The sequence below is a fragment of the Oreochromis aureus genome, linkage group 8 (assembly GCF_013358895.1).
Source record: "Oreochromis aureus strain Israel breed Guangdong linkage group 8, ZZ_aureus, whole genome shotgun sequence".
Taxonomy (NCBI): domain Eukaryota; kingdom Metazoa; phylum Chordata; class Actinopteri; order Cichliformes; family Cichlidae; genus Oreochromis; species Oreochromis aureus.
In genome coordinates, this window is record NC_052949.1 from 29,400,855 (window position 1) to 29,423,003 (window position 22,149).

General features: G+C 38.0%; 1 protein-coding gene across 1 annotated transcript; it reads right to left on the reverse strand.

Annotated features, from left to right (window-relative positions):
• Nucleotides 1-919: 919 nt before the first annotated feature.
• LOC116320237 (muscarinic acetylcholine receptor M3) lies at nucleotides 920-22,066 on the reverse strand. Its single transcript, XM_031739794.2, has 6 exons — nucleotides 21,939-22,066; nucleotides 3,828-3,949; nucleotides 3,317-3,414; nucleotides 2,510-2,805; nucleotides 1,881-2,254; nucleotides 920-1,317 (listed from the first exon to the last, which is right to left on the reverse strand). The coding sequence occupies exons 1-6, from the start codon at nucleotides 22,064-22,066 to the stop codon at nucleotides 920-922; spliced, it is 1,416 nt and encodes a 471-aa protein (XP_031595654.2).
• Between the last annotated feature and the right edge of the window lie 83 nt (nucleotides 22,067-22,149).

A 22,149-nucleotide genomic window follows, 5' to 3' on the forward strand; every position in this document is an offset into this window, starting at 1 on the left:
TCTTCTGAAATGGCCCCGCCTTGAATCCTTTTATAAATCTTTGGAAAGAACTGAAAATCTGAGTTCACACTCTGAAACCTTTAAGATTTGAAGACAGTTTGTGTGAAAAAATGGATCAAAGATCACACCCAAGCAATGCATGCAGCTAGTTGTACTAAGTATTATATAAATTTCAGTAAGCATGCTCAATACTTATTCCCTGTATCATTCCATATTATTACTCAAAATTTATTCAACTAGTTGTTTTGATTTCTTTGTATGTGTGGATTACTTGGGTTGTAAAAAAAAAAAAAAAAAGACATTGTGGTGCTTTTTTTTTTTTTTAGATTTAACTGAGAGTTGTTTTTTCACTGAAACTGATTATTTGGCCTGAGGGTGGAGAAACTGTTTAATCCATGAGTGAGTAAGATGCACCCACCAAAAAGACTGAACGTAATATATTCTAGTGATTCATCTGTGAGCTATGTAATATCTGGTGACCAGTGTTTTTATGGATATGATGCTAAATACATGAAACGTGATTATTTGGAGTATCTGTGGAAGATAATTATCCATTCCAAAAGTAGACAGAAGCAATGAAGATACAATATTTTGGACGATGGGTTTTTCTACTACAGTAGCTTGGTAAAAAAGCAAGAATGCAATAAAATTCAAATTAACTCTATTTATATATAGCACCAAATCACAACAACAGTTGCCTCAAGGGGCTTTATATATAATAATAATAATAATGATAATAATAATAATAATAATAATAATAATAATCTAAAAACTCTACAATAATAACTACACAAATAAATTAATAGAGCACAAAAAGATTTGTGAGGGTGAATTTCAATTCATTATGTTTCCATTAAAGTTAAGGCGTCCAACTCTGATTGTGGATTAGGAAGTGCAGCTTTAAACAAAGATCCACACTCTACATGGGCTCTTTCTTATGGAATACCACAGCCTGTCTCTGATAAAAATGAGGCTTGTCCTTTCTTTGATTCCACTGACACATTAAAATATCTCTAAACGTTGTCCTGAAGGTCTTGTTACATAAGGCATAGCACATAGGGTTGACTGTGCTGTTAACATAACACAACCAGTAGCCCAGAGCCCAGAGAGTTTCAGGGATACAGTCCTGACAAAAAGTATTGATCAAAACCATGATATTATATGGTAACCATGTTGTAATGAAGGCAAACAGAATGGCGCTAAGTGTCCTTGCAGCTTTTTTCTCATTTGCCTTTTTTTCGTTCTTGCGCTTGCTGATCTCTGTCTTGGCCTTGGAGGCAAAGCGTTTGGCCACTGCAGCGTCTTTCATGGTGATACCTGTAGGTGATAGGTCAGCAGAACAGGAGGTTGCTGCGTTTGATCCTCTTGGACTTATGTTTGTAGACAGTGGATATTTTTCCTTGTTTTCCTTCCCCTTTCTAGACTTCTTACCATCTATATAGATATATTAAACATCAAAAGGGACACATAATGAACATTAAACATCATTTAGTAGGGTATTTATTTATATATTATGAAAACAAAGACCACTAAATAGGTCTATGTCAAACCTTTTGAAGATCTTGCATCGACTTCTGCCTCTGAACCTGACTGGTCTTCCGAATCCCAGGCCTCATTATTGTTAAAGCTGTCACAGCTACTCTGTTCTGCTGGTGGTGAGGTGGCATTTAATCTCTTGGATGCATGGTGAACTGGCAGAAGAGATGAAATCTCAAAGCAGAACATGCTGCATTTCCCTCTACTTTCTATGCCTCCTGGTAGGCTTGCATTGTTCTTCTCTGGAGACAGATAATTTAGTCCATAGCTGCTGCAGTTATGGGACCTCACCTGGTGCAACATAGCTGCTGAAATATTCTGGTTGTTGGGTGCACTTTCTCTACCTTCTTTTCCACTACTACCCCCTTCATTTGGAGCCTGATTTGCGCTGTTCCCTGACCCAGATCCCTTGAGACCCTGTACATCTTTAGCTCGCTTCTCTGTCTCCTGATAGATCTTCCAGAACAGGATTGCCATAATAGTTACTGGCAAGTAGAAGGCAGCAATAGCTGTACAAAATGTAATTATAGGCTCAGACAAGAACTGAATATAGCACTCATTTGGCTGTACTGTCCGCTCACCCACGATGTACTGCCAAAAAAGAATGGCTGGGGCCCAAAGAATAAAAGAGATTGACCAGGCTAATCCAATCATGGTCATAGCCCGCTTGGTTGTTCGTTTGGCCCGGTAAGTCAGTGGTCTGGTCACAGAAAAATACCTAAGAGGATACAAAAAGAAGGCAGGCAACTATTCGAAGCTGTTCAGAGTCAAAAGAATGAGATATTTTCAAACCCATGAGGAACATGAAAGTTTTGTCATTGTTATGGATACATTACCATCATAAGGCATGGAAATGTTTGTGATTCCAATACATGTTTTATGTATTTATTTTTAAATCATTAAAATTTATACATCAAAATACATGAACGTAGATAGATTTACTTTAGTGATTTTTTTTTAAAATTCAACTTACCTGTCAAAGCTGATGACTAGCAGATTCATGACAGAGGCATTACTGGCCACATAGTCTATTGCAAGCCACAGGTCACAAACAACTGGCCCCAGGGCCCACTGGTCCATGATAATGTAGGTGGTATACAAATTCATTGACAGCGTTCCAATTGTCAGGTCAGCAAAGGCTAGGCTCAGCAGATAGTAATTGTTCACTGTCTTCAGTGCCTTATTTACCTTGAATGACACCAACACTAGGATGTTGCCAACAATAGTGACAAGAGAAAGTGATCCAGTGAGGAGGACAATTATGATGACCTGAAGGTGAAGACGTAAGCGAAAATCAAAAACGAACTGTTTCATTAAACTCAACAGCCATTGTGCAGTAAATGATCTATTACTCTATAATACCTTTAGGATAAATGAGGAACATACAGAAAACTACTTCACTTGTCAAGCAATGGTTCAAATGAAGCGCTTTCACTGCAGATGTCATCCTGCATCACTGTCAGTTTAACATTATATTACATGTGGAACAGTTTGGGGGTTTTTTTGCAGATGACAATCTTATCTCAATCTGAACAAAACAAAAATGTAACCATACTTGTAAAAAGTCTCTTTATGAAAATACATTTTCATGGATGCAAAGTTTGCCCTGGAATATCTACTGTGCGCAAGTATTTCAAGTCCCTAGACCCATGAGCTGATTTTTTGGTGGTAGTTAGAATTCCATGGCTTGGTATTGAAGTGATGGAATTCATACAGTGAAGCCCTAAAACAGATTTAATAAGATCAAAGTTAAAAGTAGAATTGCTGCCACAACAGTTACCTGCCAGATAGTATGCCCTCCTAATGGATTAAACTCATCTGCAGGGAGCATTAATGTTCTGTTATCTGCTGAACTGCCCATACTCTGGTAGGAGCCACCTGAAAATGTGGATAATATTATTATTGTGAATCATTTTTCTCAACTAATAAAATAACCTAATTTGGAAAAAAAAATATGATTTGCAATTATTGTGCCTACAAATCATATTTCCATTTCAGATTGCCACAATTCTTTTCTCAGCTTTACATTATTATCTCTCTGTCACCAGCCTAAAGACAAGTGGCTTTTTTAGTTCTTTGACTGTCCTTCATATGTCTTTTTTTTCCTCCTCATATTGTCCTGCAGGAATATAATAATCATAGTTCATTGAGTCTCAGTTTTCTTTCTTGATTCCTTTCTTAAGTTCCTTTCTCTTCTTTGATTTCCTATTCCCTGCATATATTCATTCAGATAGAATATCATTTAACATTTACACATATAATTTACACAGTTTTACAGTTGTAGATAGTACCTAAGATAGCAGAGTCAGCTGTGATGATGGTATCTGGCTGGTCTCTCTTATCAGGAAATCTGCTGGTAAGGAAGTAGACAGGATCGGAGCTGGAGGTCAGGTTCATTGTGACCAAGACACATCTGAAAGAAAAAACAGAAGAAGTTATTTTAACACATAAAAATGAACGATTAAGGAATTCAACTGATACTTTTACAAATGAAAATAAAAAACCATTTCAGTGAGCCAAGACATATTACTATATGCAGACTATCCAGTCCAGCTTGTCAGCATTAGCAAGGTGCAATCATATGGTTTACTGATACACCTGATCATTGGTGCAAAGTGACAGACTAATAAATTACTAGCATTCATTCACCAAAACACATAAATGTCTTGGACTGTTGGTACCTCTTAGCAAGCCATATTATTTCTCAAATTCTTTAGATTTCTCCAAATATCACAAACCAAACTGAGAGGTCCAGTTCAGTGACTCCAGTTGACTGTTGAGTAGTGGTGTGCCATACTACATATTTTGATACTGATACCAAATAAATACACAGATGGTATTGCCTATACCAGGGGTGTCGAACTCCAGGCCTCGAGGGCCGGTGTCCTGCAGGTTTTAGATTTCACCCTGGGTCAACACACCTGAATCAAATCATTAGTTCATTACCAGGCTTCTGGATAACTGCAAGACACGTTGAGGAGGTCATTTAGCCATTTAAATCAGCTGTGCTGGATCAAGGAAACATCTAAAACCTGCAGGACACCGGCCCTCTAGGCCTGGAGTTCGACACCTGTGGCCTGTACCAATACAGATACAAACATTTCATATCAACATATAAAGTCAGCTTAGGGAAGAGTATGTATCAGTTACTCTGACATCAGTCTGATACCATTGCCATCACTGGTATCGATATTGTCGATATTTGGATCGATCCGCCCACCTACAGAGTGAGTCCTGGCAAACAGTCAGAAAAGTCTGAAAAGTAATTGATTGCTCTATGGTGATTACCTCACTTTTGGAATCAGCCTCAATTTACCTTTAGAGGTACCAGTGTTATTGGCACTTTCATATTGGCTTCATTTTTCAGCCTTAGAGGTTACGAGGTTACTTGGTTGTTCCTGATTCCTAAAGATCATGTAACGGAGGAGGGAACAAAGTAAATACTTATCTACAAGTCATAAGCATTAAAAATATCTTTACAACCTGGTTAAAAAACAAAAACAAAATTTTTGTTTGACCTCTTGATTAGTTTCTCTCTTCATAAGGATTTTATAATGGTCAGATTTTTTTTATAACTCATCCATTTAGATACTAGTAAAGTATAAACTTAGAGCAGTGGCTGCTTTGATTGGTTCTTGCACAACGTTTTTCTACTCCTACTTAAATCTAAAAGCACTTTTGCTACAGGTCATTCACTAGTTTACACTTAATCACAACTGTTTATTCTGTATGCACAGCATATGTGTAAGGCATTTTACCAATTACACATTCACATACACATGGATACATTAAGAGTTTAGTGTCTTGCTCAAGTCTGCTTTAATGTGTGGACTGGAGAAGCCCAGTGTGAAACTGTGAAAAGAGCTTCCTAGAAGAAATTTCTGTATTGGAACCATAGCTTTTCTTTCTTTGGTATTCCCTTTGGCACCATCTTGTGGTCATTGTGAATAGCAGTATTGCAAAGGATGTGAGCCTGTAATAATCACTGGGGTTACGCGTGGGGGTCACTAAGGAGCTTCCTTTTTGCTCAGTGGTTCATGGACCTAGCATCGCAGTGCAATAATCCCTTTAATCCTTAAAACTCTACAAATACGGTTTCATTTCTAAGCTGCTTGTTATTTGACTATCTTTTGGGACTGAGTACTGTATCTCTGATCATGGTTATTTATAGACAAATTATATGTGTCTGTACAGTACTGTTTCTCTAAGCTGCTCATACGTTACACTTATTGTTATTTTACTTTTGTAATAATACACATGCTTTTAATTTGCTTTCTTTTATGTTTTACAAATATTTGCATATTTTTCACAATTAAACCCTACCAAATACAACAAATCATCTGTGCCTTAGAGGATGCATTGATCAAGGATATAACATTTAAGCTAGCTATGTAGCTGAAAATACATAAGTTGCAAAAACTTGTAATGAGGACAGCATAAATTCAGTCAAGGCTGTTGTGAGACAAGTGATTTGCCTTAGAACTTAGAACTTTTTTATTGTCATTGTACAGTTGATTGCACAGCGAAATTAGGTATCAAGACTACAAAGGTGCAGAAGTAAAGAAAACAATATACACCCCCCCCCCCCCAATATAAGAACACTATATACATGATGTTTGAGTTAGAGGAAACACTGTGGGAGTTTGTACATGGGCATCATAATAAGATATAATAAATAAGGGTGGAATGGCTGTGGTGATTAAGGATAAGGATGGTAATTGCACATCTGCCAAAATATTGCACAGGGAATAGCAGCAACTATTTCTTAGTAGTTGTATAAGAGGTATAAATTTAAACATTCTTTTTTATGTATGAAAAACATAGTGAACAAAGGATGGCTGACTGAGTGACTGCAGACATGTAGAATATGACCTGCTACCAATCCAACAAGAGACCAGTAAAACGGTAAAACACTTCTCTTAATAGAAGAACAAATTCAAACTCCTTGGGTTACCAGGTCAGATCCTTCATCATGTTTGACCTCTGTCTGTCTGCCACAGCATCCTCTTAACCTGCCTCACTGAAACCTGAACTGATTTTATCAACAAGACACTGTTATTTAAAGTCAGGATGTAATCTTGCACAGGATCAGTGTGCAATACCTACATACTTTCTCCTATTCAAATAGTGAAATATCATATTGAATTTTAGTGCTACACGTCCGACATACAATGGTCGACCTAATCCTTCCAATCATAACATAAACTATTAGATGGCATCGAACACGGCCACACTCAAAGCCAACTAAACAAAGCTGCTGTTTATGTGAGCAAAAACACAGTGTGGAGGGTTGGTGGTTTGTAACATCAGCTCTTATTTAATCTTTTCTATAACACAGTTTTAAAAAACTGTGAAAACAGAGTTGTTTACTTATTTTTGATACTCAGTTGAACGTGAAAAGAACAAGTGACATATTAAATGTATGTATTCACATTTACTATACATTTACGTTTAAATACTGTTGCTTTTCACAGCCCAAATTACATAAAAAAACAACCCCTCTCTTCCAAAGCATTCCTGGCATCCTTTTATAGATTTTGACACTAGCTCAAAGAGATGCAAAAATTAAGAAGAGACATCAAACAATATAGGTTTGAAAGCATTCTCTTATACACTTGTTTAAAACATTTATGACACTCCTGATTAAAAATCGATTGTTTTGTTCTTTTTTTTCTCTCTTCTTGTAATTTATCACTGTTTAATACAACCCAGTGTTGTACTAAATGCTTTTTCTTTTATCCTTGGTATGAGTTCTACCTAGATTTACTACTTGTTGAGCCAAGCACAATATACATCTACACTGCAAAAAAAAAAATGTAATATAAAAGTATTTTACTGTGTATTTTACTGTTTTTTACTGTTTTTCTAGAATATCATTAAATTTACATAAATAGACTGATTTCACATTTCAAATATAAAATAACGTAAAATCACTGTAAATGTAATGAAACATAATTTTCTTGTTTTTTAAATATATTTGTCTGTACATATGCACATTTAGATTGTTAAAATACATTCTCAAATGTATCATAATTTCACAAATATTTGTCCGTTATGTGAAAGATTGAACTGTTAAATTCAAATGTAATGCTATGGAAAAATATATAAAATGATTCTTATAAACTTTTTTTTACATCAAATGTTATTTGGGGCGATCGTGGCTCAAGAGTTGGCAGTTCGTTTTGTAATCAGAAGGTTGCCGGTTCAAGCCCCGGCTCGGACAGTCTCGGCTGTTGTGTCCTTGGGCAAGACTCTTCACCTACCGCCTACTGGTGATGGCCAGAGGGGCCGATGGTGCGATATGGCAGCCTCGTCTCTGTCAATCTGTCCCAGGGCAGCTGTGGCTACAACTGTAGCTTACCTCCACCAGTGTGTGAATGTGAGAGTGAATGAATAGTGGAATTGTGAAGCACTTTGAGGGTCTTGAAAAGCACTATATAAATGCAATCCATTGTTTTTATTTAAACCAACTGTTAACTGTATATTTCTGTATATTTGAGTATTATTATTCATAGTGCCGCATGCACTGACCTTGTTTATAGGTAATTTCATTGTTTAATCACATTAAAATGTTCCTAATCTAATGTTTAAAAGCACTTGAAAAAGGCAAAATCCCATGCAAAATTAGGGCAACAAACTGTATTGTCATTACTGAAAATAACCGTATTTTTTATGAGAAAGTTATTTTCTGTTATTTTCTGGTAGTATTTTGGTGCCCCAGCTGCCGGAATATTACTGTTTTTCTAGGATTTTTTTTTTTTACAGTGTAGTCCTCATTTGTATAAATGTAAGAGAGCTCAAGTTACATGTTGTTTGTAAAATAAGGCTATAAATGTGACTTCAATGTAAAGGGGGTTATATTAATGTCTTAATAAACAATTTGTTCAGATCAGATATAACTGAAAATTAACTTAAAACTTTGCTGAAACTTTTTGTTGCATACAAACTGCAAGTCACCTTGTATATGTTGACTATAAAAATAGAGCAAACCTTCTCTAGATACATTTTGATTGTATTTAGTATTAGATACGCAAGACAGCACTGCATTCCCACAAAAGCTGAAAAACATTGAGAAAAATTTGAACAGTATTATAGCCTCACCATCCATTGCATTGATGATTCTGGCATAGATTAGCATAGCCTGTAAAGAATAGATGACATTACTAATACAGGCTGTACTAATTAAAGCCAGAAACATCATGTCGTCACAGAAAATCTCTTTGGCTGGTGTTCTTAGTACTTGTAGAAGAGAAACATTTTAGCCTTTCAGCTGAAGAGTTACTTTTAGATAAACAAGTCAACAAAACACACATTAAAATAGAAGAATCAACTAAAACGGTAAGTAATTAATCTTAAAGAAAGTACATGAAAATACTCTCCACATGCAAATCCTTTCCAATAAGTTATGAATGAAATCAAAGACAGTCTCCTTTACTTTACTTTTAAAAAATGCATTTAAAACAATGAGAAACCTCTCACTACTTACTTAAGGAATAGTAAATAACTGTATTTATAAAACCCTAACTATTGGACATTGAATTACACATTGAATTGCTCTTACCTACCCACTCTTGTCTCAGTATCTACTGTGATATCCTGATGGGAAACTTAGCTCTACTCATGCAGCATAGTTTTCTACTGTAGTTCAGTTGGTGAGTGACGGAATCCTCCAGCTCCGCCTTTGACCAAAGCTTTGCTTCTCTCTGCAGGGGAGGTTTTTAGAAGAGTACTTTTACAAGTTAGAGTTAACTAGAAAATGTGAGGGATCTGGGGGAACCAAGAAACTGTCAGAAAATAAAATGACCTTATGAATTAAAACAGATACAAACTGAGAATTAAATGGAATATATCTTTATGCATGCTCCGTCATCCATCCAAAAAGTTTATTCAGTTCATCTGGAAAACGCTATGTACAGATGAACAGAATCAACCAAATTAAAGGAAGATAACACTAACTTTACTAACTAACCTTTTCCATTAGTACCTACTCAGATGGACTAGACACAGCTCGCAACGACTCAACTTAGTTTTCCATAACAATTTAGTACCACCTGATGTGTGTGGTCATTGTCATAGCAACATATATGGGCATCCCACATGAACAAAACAATAAATGTGGGTGTGGAGGAAAAAATATACCTGCTGCTCGGTCTGTGGCTTTTTGTCAGACTTGGAGACCATGATGTTGTTTTTTGTAGCAATTTCCCCAATTTTAAAAATGGCAAACCATGGCGAGCCCTCCCCAAGGAGGTACTAATTGGAAAAGGGGCTAAAGATTAGTTTTCTGTCCTCTGCCAGAGATGGAAACTATAATTTTTAAGCAATTTACTAAAAAAAAAATGTTATACCTGACTGGTGGTAAGTTGCATTAAATTGTGCATATCTGCAGTATAAAACACAGGACTGGTTACACCTTAAAACCAATTATTTAAAACATTAGTAATGTAAAAAACAATTAAAGTAAAAGTATGTAATATAAAGTAACAACAGTGTTGCTTTGAACCCATGTGTGAAACACTTCTGTCGAAGTGGAAAAAATGACGGGAAGATTTTACTTTGTTCTCTCTCACTCTCTCTGTCTCACGCACACACACACACACACACACACACACACACACACACACACACACACACCCAACCCCGTTCAGCTATCTTAGTGAGGACATTGACATAATGGTTTCCCTAGGCCCTTACACTAACCCTAACCATTAAAAATGAATGCCTAACCCTAACCCTTACCCTAAACCTAACCATAACCTAATTGTAACCCTGACACTAAAACCACGTTTTGAGCTTCAAAAATGGCTTTCAATGCCTTCAAAAATGTGAGGACCGGGTTGTGTGTCCTCACAAGTGACTGCTGGTTCTCACAAGAATAGTAGAACGCAGATTTCAGTCCTCACAAAGATAGCTAGACAAGAACACACACACACACACACACACACACACACACACACACACACAGTCCTTCCAATTTGAAGACTGTCCTGACCATATAAGGACATATGATTGTGTCACTTTCATACAGGCAAGCCAATGGCTGCATTCTCATGACATCAAACACACAAGATCTGTGTCCAAAATAAAATTTAGCTATGAATAACAATCTGACTTCCAACACTTTCCCCTATTTGCTTACTAAGTAACTTTTAGCTAGAAACCTGATGCAGAGATATATTTCCCCCCAGAGAGGCCTGGAAGCTGAAGGAAGCACATAAAAATACCTACAAGACACAACAAAGCTCAGCAATTCAAAGCAGTTAACGTGGTTACAATAAAGCTACCAAACCAAACTACTAGATTAATTACAACACTACTCAAGCTCAACTCTGCAATTTTTTCCCAAGTCTTAGTCATTTAGTACAATTTAGTCTCAACCCTTGTAGTAGCTTCAGACAGCTACTTCTGGTGAGTATTTATGCACCAATTCTACCTGCACCAAAAAGCAACCAGAAACCGGCAATTTTCTGGAAACCAGGGAGAAAGAGAAAACATGGTTGGTCTTCTATAGAGATCAACCACTTAAGCATACTAAAATGGATGCATGGCTCACAGACTTGTAGCTATACTAAGAACACGTCAAACCCTAAATTCATGGGTCTAACAGCAGAGCAAAATACTAACCCTGCTCTCTTCTAACATCAACCACAGAATAACTAAATAATGTAACAAATCCTAACGAATGCTATCTTGTGTGGAAGTCCCTAAGATATTAGTCACAATGCTAAGTATCATAACTACTTTAGGCTGTACTCAAGAAGCAGCTGCTTTCTGGCAGAGAGTACCATGCCCCTCCCATGTTTTAAATACACTTTAGAACAGCATGCAAGGTCAAGGTCAAGGTTCTTTATTTGCCACATGCATAGTTATACAAGTTATACATAGTTATACAAGTATAACACACAGTGAAATGTATCCTGACATGTATCGACATGTGCAAAAAAAAGAAGGGGGGGTAGAGGAATAACATTATAAATATATATATATATAGTATATACATTGGGTGAATGTGCAGTAGTAGCAGCAAGCAGGTGAATTCTGTACATTAATATGAATAGACATCTATTTTACAGAATGGACAATATAAACATATTTAAAGTTAAAGGAATTGAGTGTCTGGAGGAGAGTCTCAGTCAATTATAGATGATGTGAGAGGGCGGGTGTGTGTGTGTGTGTGGGGGTTGGTTTAGGGCCCGGATGGCTTGAGGATAGAAGCTCCTCTTGAGTCTCTCTGTCCTTGCCCGGATGATGCGGAATCTTCTACCAGATTGTAGAAGTTGGAACAGTTTGTTGCCAGGATGGGACGGGTCCTTCAGTATCTGCGTTGCTCTAGTCCGGCATCTCCTGGTGTAGGTGTCCTGAAGCGGGGGGAGAGCAATCCTGCAGCAGCGTTCTGCTGTACGGATCACTCTCTGGAGAGCTTTTTGGTCCTTCACACAGCTGTTCCCAAACCACGATGTCATGTTCTGTGTGAGGATGCTCTCCACAGCGCCTGTATAGAAGATCCTGAGCAGCAACACCACATATGCGCGGGTGGTATAAGGGGGGCGGGGAAGGAAGAGTTGGCTATCTGGTCGGGGTCTGAGATGCTGGGCCTCCCTGCTGCTGCAGGACCAGGGACGGTCTGCTTGTCTCCATCCCACCGCAAAGGGAAACATCTCCTGGGTCTGTGGACGGATTGCCCCTCTGGGGGTGATGGTACCTGGACCTGGGAGTATAGAGTATGTTTGTGGAGTGTGAGTGTGTGTACAGTGTTCATTTCTGTCTCCATGTTGGGCGAATGTCGAGTATTTGTATATGTGTGCATGAGGCTGGGAATTCATGTTTGTGACTGTGTGTGCCTGTTTGTCTATATTTATGTGTCAGGTTGGGTTGTAGATTCCACCTCTCTGGCAACATCTCAGGCCTATCCCCACATAACACTCGGCCGGGCCACTTTCGGGGGTTGGGGTGCCCTCGGACCTCAGGCTTCTGGCCCCGGGGCTTGGTCTGCTCTGGCATGGCTGGCAGAGCCTGTGGGCACGTCACCGGAGCCCCCCTGTGGCTTCCCCCTGGTTCGATCCTTGGCTTTCCCAGTCTGCATGCCAAATATCCTTGGGCAAGATACTAACCCCAAGTTGGCCTCGGAAGCGTTCATTGGAGTGTGAATGTGTGTGCATGTTGGTTAGATTGCACTCGAGTTTAGAAGTGCTTGTATGAGTGAGTGTGAATGGGGTGAATGAGACATGTTGTATACAGCGCTTTGAGTACTCCGGGAGAGTAGAAAAGCGCTAAATAAGAATCAGTCTATTTGCCATTTACATAAAGGCAGAGTAATGTGAGTTTCATTACTCTGCCTTAATGTGTGTCCTTTCTTGGATATATACTTGAGAGTGGGCAGTTGAAGACTGACCCAGAAAAGGTAAGAGCAGTGGTGGAGTAGCCCACCTCAACTTCTCACAAGCACTTGCAAAGGTTTTGGGGATTTGCAAATTTCAAGAATTACAGCCAAGATCTGTGGTAAATGGTTAATGGACTGGTTCTTGTATAGTGCTTTTCTACTCTATCTAAGCCACAGGTGTCGAACTCCAGGCCTCGAGGGCCGCTGTCCTGCTTGTTTGCCAACTAACCTGCCCTGGTAGCTTCTTATTGGCAAAGCACACCTGATCCAGGTAATCAGCAGCAGGTGGGGCAGGGATATCTCAAAAACAAGCAGGATACTGGCCCTCGAGGACTGGAGTTTGACACCCCTGATCTAAGCACTCAAATCCTTTTACGCAACATGCATCATTCATCCATTCACACCCATTCGCACAAGCATTTTTTTGCTAAGTGCTTTGTATCTAACATTCACATGCATTCATACTCCAATGGATGCATCAGAGAGCATCCATCAAGCATCTGCTGACAATCAGCCAGGAATCAGCCAGGCATCCACCTTGGTCCTTTAAAGGGCCAGGCAACCATGAAGTGGCTACATCTATATACTACATACTATCGCCTCCACAACCTCCATTATTATGGCTTTTGTGTTGCCTACAACATCATTCCTGTACCAAAAAAAGTCTTAGTGACTACAGACCTGTCACTCTGACCTCTGTCATTGTGACTATATTTGAGCGTCTGGTGCTATTTAATCTAAAACCTATCACTGACCCCCTCCTGGATCCTCTGCAGTTTGCCTACAGAGCCCGGTAGCACTTTCTATTACAGTTCCAGAATGAAGTAGGGTAACAAGGGGGAAACAAGAGGGTAATAATGTGGTCATTTAAGTTATTACTCTGCAATTACCAAAGAAATAACCATGTAAAAACAATTAATATCATGGTAGCGCCGTAATAAAGTGGTAATAGTAACAACAACAGGGTAACAAGAAGGAAACAAGAACTTAATAATGTGGTAATTTCTAAGTTATTACCACTCAATTATCTGTGGTATTTTCTGCGTAAGAAGCACAAAACAGAGCTGCAAAATGCAAAACTGTCTCCTATCTAATAGCATATTAAGAAACTATTAAAGAAAACCTAAAAAGTGTGTGATTATTTCCGAGACACACCTGTGGTAGGTTCTGTGTAATAAGCATAAATAGAAACTGCCTGCAAATAGCTGGCTGCCAGTAGGTGGCAGATTGCTGCCTACTGGGAGTCTTCACTTTCAATTTTATCCCTGGATAACAATAAAGAAGAAGTGGGATGCTAACTGCTAACTTTAGCCACCATTTGCCTCCTTTTTGGCTTGCCTCGTGAATCAATGCTTGCATAAACCAATGGATTATAACAATACATTTAGAATCAGACCCATATTTTAGCTACTGCTGTAGGACGGCAAGGTAAGTAAAACCTTTTTAATTTCCTTTAGTAATATTTAGGACCATGCAAGTGGGTGGCTGGGTGCTACTTGCTGCAGGAGAAGCTGGATCTTTGGGGGTCAATCATTGATGAATGCAGTGCAGAACAATGGTGTTGCTCCTCCCACAACCCTCTTGCTACATTCTATCCTTCTATCAGGAACCTTGGTGTAACCTTTGACTCAGCTCTGACTTTGGACGCTCATGTTTTTATCACTTGAGAAATATTGCTGAGTCCCATTGTATTGAGCTCAGAATTGGAAATTGTTATTCATGCATTTGTTCATCTCGTCTGGATTATTGTTATCTTTGTTTACTTGTTTTTGTAAAGCCTCTTTGGAGCATCTGCAAGTTGTTCAGAATGCTGCTGCAAAGCTTCTGACCAAGTCCTCCAAGTACTCCCATGTCACACCCCTGCTGATCCTCTTTAAGATTATGATTTTGACATTGCTCTGCATGGACAAGCACCAACATATATCAGTGAACTTTTACATCCATACATTCCCAGCAGGTCCCTGAGGTCATGTGATCAAGGCTTGCTGGTTGTCCAGCACACAAGGCTGAAAACAAAAGGCGACAGAGCTTTTGTAACTGTGGCCCCGAGACTGTGGAAGTCTCTCCCTTTGAGCCTCAGATCTGTGGACTCAGTGGTCACAGCTAAAAAACAGCTAAAAAACAGCTAAAAACTCATCTTTTTAAACTTGCTTTTGGTTAACTTTTGTTTTTATGTTTTAGCTTTTGTGAAGCACTTTGTGATTTTATCTTGAAAGGTGCTGTATAAATAAAATTTTACTTACTTTTACTTTACTTTACCCATCATGACAATAGTATAACATTCCTGTTTATTATACAGAAACCGACACAGGTGTTTTGTGGTACTCATTACTATTCTTTAAGTGTGTTTTAAAAGGTTATCATCTGGTTATTAATAGGTTATTAAATAGAAGCAATCAGTTTTGCATTTTGCAGCTGTTTCCTGCTTATTACACCAGAGATACTTCCAGAAGATTCCAGAGATTACTACCAGAGATATTTCCAGGTAATGGTCAGAAGTCTTTAAGTTAGCGTTAATAGGCTATTAATGTGTTATTAAATGGAAACAAGCCGTTTTGCATTTCGCACCTCTCTTTCCTGCTTATTACATAGAAACTACCATGGGTAGGAACATTATTATGTTCTTATTTCTTCCTTGTTACCCTACTATTATCATTTTATTACTAAGCTATATTTCCCCAGTTTTGGTCTCTTATTATCTTATTACATACATTTCAGAGTAATATTACTCAACTGTAACCACTTAATAACTTAATAATTAATAACAACATTACTACCCTCTTTTTTTCCCCTTGTTACCCTACTATAATCCCTTTATTACAGAGCTGTAACAGAAATTGCTATCCACGGCACTGCATTTCATCCAACATTTGGACTGTGCAGGAACTTATGCCAAGCTACTTTTTGTGGACTACAGTTCAGCTTTTAATATTATTAGCCCAGTTCTGCTGCAGGACAAGCTGAATGGGACTGCTTCCACCTTCAGGTGGATTGATGTGCTATGATGAAGTCTAAATCCTGATTAAAAAGCTTCAAATAAATCCGTTCCTGTATCAATGATCAAATCAATGGTACAATTTCTGAAAGAAATGTTGAAACTGGTCTATAGTAGGCTAAAACACCCTCATGTAACTGCTTTAGAATTTTAGACAACTAACAAAACCTATGCAACATCCATCCATCCATCTTCTTCCACTTATCCAATTTAGGGACACAGATGGGATTGCGGAGTGACTGAGGAGGAATGATACACAGGAAATGGTCTGCAGTGCACTTGAACCATGCAGCAAAAACTCTTCAGTGCACAGTTTCTCCATTTCTGTGGCTGCCTTATCAAAAACCCCTCAACCCCTTCTCAGTCACTTTTCCACCATGATACCATGTTTCCCGCCAACATTGTGTGCTGCTTAAACAACAGCATTCTGCTGGAAACTTAACGCATCACCATTAAGAGGGTAAACTTTATGTCTAAAATCATGTAAAGAATATTTATAATTGATATCGGAGGACTGCAATATTTTTGTATTTTCTGGTCATTTTTACTGAGGATCTTACTATGCAGCCGGTACGTGGAGGGTGTCTATTTTGTGAACCTCAGATTCAATTGTGGAATTGAAAGTAATTTTCTTGGTGTCATTAGAACATCTTGAGCACCTCCAAGTCTGAGGCTAGGGTTCTCTGCCAAAAAAGAACCCTTTGGGTTGGAGGATAGTTGCCTTCCAAGTGAGTGATTAGAAGTATCTTATGGTTTTGCTCATGAAAGTAGAGGAGGAGCAGGATTGGCAGACTGCTTGCCCTGGTGTTGCAACTGACCACTGCGGTAAAGAGAGAGCTGAGCCAGAAAGCACTTTACCCAGACCTTTGGGCATGCTCTGTAGCTAGTGCTCTGAAGAAGAGTGTTGCAGATACAAGCAATCAAAATAAGTTTCCTCTCTAAGGTGGCTGGGATCAGTTTAAGAAAGGAAGGATGAAGAGCTCAAACATCTAAAGGGAGCTTCGAGCAGAGTTGCTGCTAGTTCACATTGAAGGAAGCTGGCTGAAGTGGTTCAGGCATCTGATCCGGAGGTCATCTCTGTGCCTCTCCTAGGAGTTTTTTTTCAGGACCCTCCCAGGAGGAGGCCAGAAGATCAGCTCAGGCTGCCACTAAAACTCATCTTTGGATAATGAAATGAATGGATGTAAGCGTCTACAGCCTGTATATATTTTATAAAAAGTAACCATAAAAAACAAATTATCTTTAAAGAAATTAAAAACATCGCTGAATTAAGAGCATTCTTCAATTAACAAGTTAATAAATAAAATTTTATTTTCAAAATCATGCAAATCTATCATTGCTTATAGATCAATTTCCTCTTTACACATTTGTCTCTCAGAAGTAGCAATAGCATACTCATAATTACTACATGAAGTAGACTTTGTGGCAAACTAAACATGCCCCCTTCATGATACATGTGGAAAATATTTATTTTTACATGAGCAAAATGCCACTTGGTAATGGCCTTGTTCAGTCTGAAAAGGGATTGGAATAAATAAAAATGAGGCATCGCATCAGCATGGTATAATGAACACAGTTCAAGACACTTACACTGGTTGATTGCAGCTGTGACATCCACTGTGTTATCAGTGTTAAAGTCATCAGTTATCAGTTACACATGCACCAGCACTCACTTAAAGGTGAAACCAGTAAACATGGCTCTTTAGTGGCATCTAGTGCCAGCCTAAACACAACAGCATTAACAACAAGCAACATGTTCCTACCAATGCATCTCCATCAGCAAAGTCTAGAGTTTCATTTATAGGCTTCCTGACATTGTCTTCTCTGACAAACTGCATCATACTTTAAGCTGCCTAATTTATTATCAAACACTTTGCATCAAACAGCAGCTTAAAGTTGTTAAACAGTTTATACAAGTTGAACTGATATTCATTTCAACTTTCTCACACTCTACTACTGACAGTTTTGGGTTTTACAGATAAAAGAGTGATGGATAACAAAATCTATAGGTTAGAGCCAGTGAAATATTACGCTACTTGTTGCACCTTTAAGATCGAGTGAGACAAATTTAACAAAACCTCAGTTTATTTCTTTATTATCTGAAAATAAAAGATAACTGAATAAATTTAAAACTTAAATTACTTCTGAGACAAAGTTAAGCAAGCTTTAATTTGTTCTACCTCTTTCTTTGAGATATACAATGGTAAAAGTGATTCTTCTCTTAAACTCCCTTAAGGTCTTTTGCATTGACCTCAGAACCAGCTTAAGCAAACCTTTACAAACAGAGATGGTTAAATGACAGAAAAGCAGGGCCTACTGTCTTTTAAAAAAAATATAATTGTGGTAAAATATCTTAAAGAGTTACAACTCATCCTACAACACCTAAATGATTTATCTTAAATAACTAAAAGAATCTTAATGGATAAATTATGGGCAGCAGAGATTTAGTCTATTTATTATACCTACTCAATATTCCCCATTAGCATGCAAATATTTTTTTAGACTTTTTTTGAGAGGGAGGTGTGTTTACAATAAAAGTAATTATTATATAAGAACATCACAAAAATGCATATCATGAACTATTCCTTATTTGACAAGAAAGTTGTGAAATGTGTTCTACGGAATGTTAATTGTTGCCAGTTATGTGAGATGTAACTATTACAATTCCTAAGAAACTGAAAATAGTAGCCCACAGACTGTAACACGTGGCTGCTGATTTCTAACCAAAGCCACGACAAGTGTTGATCTTTAAACTTGGTTGTATAGCAGTATCAGAAATTATTCAATAAAAAAAAATTTTTTTCTGCATCACTCATATAGCTGAACAGAACCTGCAGCATACACTCAACCTGTTCTCTTATTAGGTCCACCGAGCAACATTTGTTGTATTCTGATGAGTAAGCTGGTGTCAATTTAAACATATATTTTGTATATTTCCCCAAATGTGTTTTTATAAAGACAGATTAAATACGAAAAATTTCATTAACCTTTTAACATCCACCAACTTACTTACAGCCCACTTAGAGGTGAGGTTAGCTTACATTTTAGCTACATGCTAAACATAACATTACTGTTCTCAAGACATTACCTTAGGTCTCTTACATGCATCTTACCTTCAGAATTTCTGTTATTAGACTTCAGCTGAATATGTTAAATAGGTGAAAATTCCAATTGAATTCACAACCTGGTAAATACAAACTTAATGCTAACCGTACCCCTAATCTTAACCCTAAATAGGCTGTGATGGTTGTTCAGTGTTTAAACTGAACCCTTCAAGATGATGATAACTAATAGAATTAGAAGTTCTGTAAAACAGGAAAAATGGATTTACTGAAGGGCTGTTGTACAAAACGAAATGTGGTTAAAATGTAACCTAGCCCTAAGTTAACCTACTGTACCCTGGTTTGAGGCTAGTTACAGTCAACTATGACACCTTTTGGAATTGTAACACCCCAATTTGCACTGCACAACTGAAATACGTGCATTTCTGCTCTGGTCGACCTAAGAACCGCTGAGCAATAACATTCGTGATATCCAAAGTCCTTCTCTTCTTCTACTTCTATAAAATATTATTCTGTGGTACTCTTAGCTTCATATGTTCTCCTCAGTTTGTATACTGTAGTTTTATGAAGCTACTCTTCTTGTCTAGCTTTCATAGATCCTCTCCAGCTAGATAAGGCACTGCATCCTCCCGTTCCCCCTTTCTGTCTCCTCACTGCTGCCTTCGTTGTGCTCTTCTAGTACTGTAGGAAACACATCTGATTGCTCCATTCTGGCTGATTATTCCTCTTAGCTAACAAGCATGCAGCTATATCTGCAGCCATAAACTTCTAAAACAAATAAATCTCTATTGTTTGTTTATTATATTTTCTACTTGTTTTTCATTTTTGGGCTGTTTTGATATTGCTTTTTCAGAAAATCACAAGCTTTCATTAACAAATGTTACTAAGCTTTACAAAACCAAACAAAAAAACAAAGCCCTACTAGTGGTGCCTAGAGTCTGTCATATTCCTTACACAACAACAAAATATTGAAGATTTGGACACAATACACATTTGTTAAGCTCTTCTAATCCTGCCCAGTACTGGGGTTAGACATTGACTGACCAGCAGTTCTTCGCATTTATCACCGTGAATATGAGTGTTGAAAAAATATACATCTCTGATGTCCTGTTACTACCGGTGACAAACATTAACAAAACAAACAAAAAATGCATAAAAATCAATTATCAAAGACAGTAATGGATTCAATCATTTTATAAGCTATGTATTTATTTAGGCATATCAGAAAGCTGGTTGAGGATTATGAATTGTCCATGCTTTGACTTTTTTATGTGGAGCAAAATGAACTTGATGAACATGTGGTAAGCCATGAGCATATAATTAAGGGTCCCTTCACACACAGTGCTGCATGGTACAGTGTGTGGACACAGCATGATCAACAGTAAACTTACAGTCTGCTCCAGTGCCCAATGACAGAATGTTATTCTTTTGTTTTTTCAATTTGGCCTCTTACAACCCCACAGTGGATTTTTAATCACATGACCAAACTGTCTAGACGTTTACCTTTAATTCCAGGAGTTTAACAAAAAACTATTTTTATACTTAGGTCCATAAATCCATCAGTAATTTCGGTCAGTAACTGCCTGAAGTCTAGAACCCAACAGACATCACCAAATGTTTCTTCCCTTGAGATCCACCATAGTCCATTACTTCCGCTGCCTTCAGTTACTGCACATGTGTGAGTCTTTCACCATTATGTTTTTAATTTAATAAATAAAATAGATATAAATAAAACTGCTGGGTTAAGATCAGGGGACTGACTTGGCCGTTGAAGAATATCTCTTGAATATTGAGAAATTCTTGGGTTTCTTTTGTGGTGAGGTCATTATCAATTTGCTCTGACAAATGCTTTCCAACCAGTTTTGCAGTATTTGGCTGAATTTGAGCAGAGTACAGCCCTGTACACTTCACAATTAATTCTGCTGTTTCTACCCAGTCCCACTGGCAGCCCCACATGCCAGTGCACTGTATCACATTTGATGGATGGTGTGTTTTGGATCATGAGCCGTTCCTTTTGTTCTCCATACTTTTCTCTTCCCATCATTCTGGTACAAGTCAGCCTAGGTTTCATCTGTTTAAAGAACTTAATACAGAACCGGGTGGACGATGTTTTCTGTCAAAATGTATTCTTGCCTTCCTCTTCTTGAGTGTAACCAGTGGTGTGCACTTTATTTGATTTTACTGACAATGATAAATTGACAATGATAAAGGGTGTTTACTACGTGGCTAGCTTTTGAAAATATGTTTATCCTCAAGGTTTTCTAAAGCCAAAGAAATGTGATATTCTTCAATGACCAAGTCTCTCACTTGATCTCAACCCGAAGGAGCATTTTCATTTACCGAACAAAAAAGTGAAGGCTGAAGAACACAAACAAGCAGTAGCTGAAGGCAAATCAAGTATTTAGTGATCTACATTGTTTGACTTGAGATCCACTGTGATGGTGGTATAAGTAAGTAAAGTGAGAAGAACATGTGTCATTGTTCAAACTCTTGGACCAAACTGTAATTCAACTCAACACAGCAGCTCTGTTTGTGAAAATGTTCCTCTTTGCACAGGGGCTTCATTCAGCTTTCTGATTGTTCTGAAGTCTCCACTTTGGTGCTGTGTTCGATTTTCATTGTCCATCGTATTCAGGTCAGCACGACTTTAAGCTTATTGAAGTGTAGATTTGCTGCAGAGTTCTTCTTGCCAGAATAAGTCGTCAACTTGTTTGATTATTGTATCCACCACCTGTACCTATATGAATCGTGCATTATAAACATGAAAGGGTGAGACATGGTCATATTAAAAGTAAAACATTCTTTAGGTTTCTTCTTTTACCCTCAATCCATTAATCCTTTGTATTTTTGCAAGTTACTTTGAATATAGAATAAGAGGAAGCAAGGAAGTCATCAGAGTGAAAAAATTCTAGACCTGCTACCTGTCATGTATTGTACATCATATTTTCTGAAGTTTTCTATGTACAAGGTCTCAAAAGCAGAGTGTGCTAAAGGTCGGGGGGTGGAGCTGACTGTCTGGATGACAATGGCAGGGTGTGTCCCGTTGAAGAGCCTGGCCACTTGAGGAGAGATGACGCATAGAGAGGAACCCATCATTTGGTACAGCCTCCTCAGAAAAGTAATAAACGTTTGAGGGACAAGCAGAGGCCAGATGGCTGCAGTCGGCCTTTCAGAGT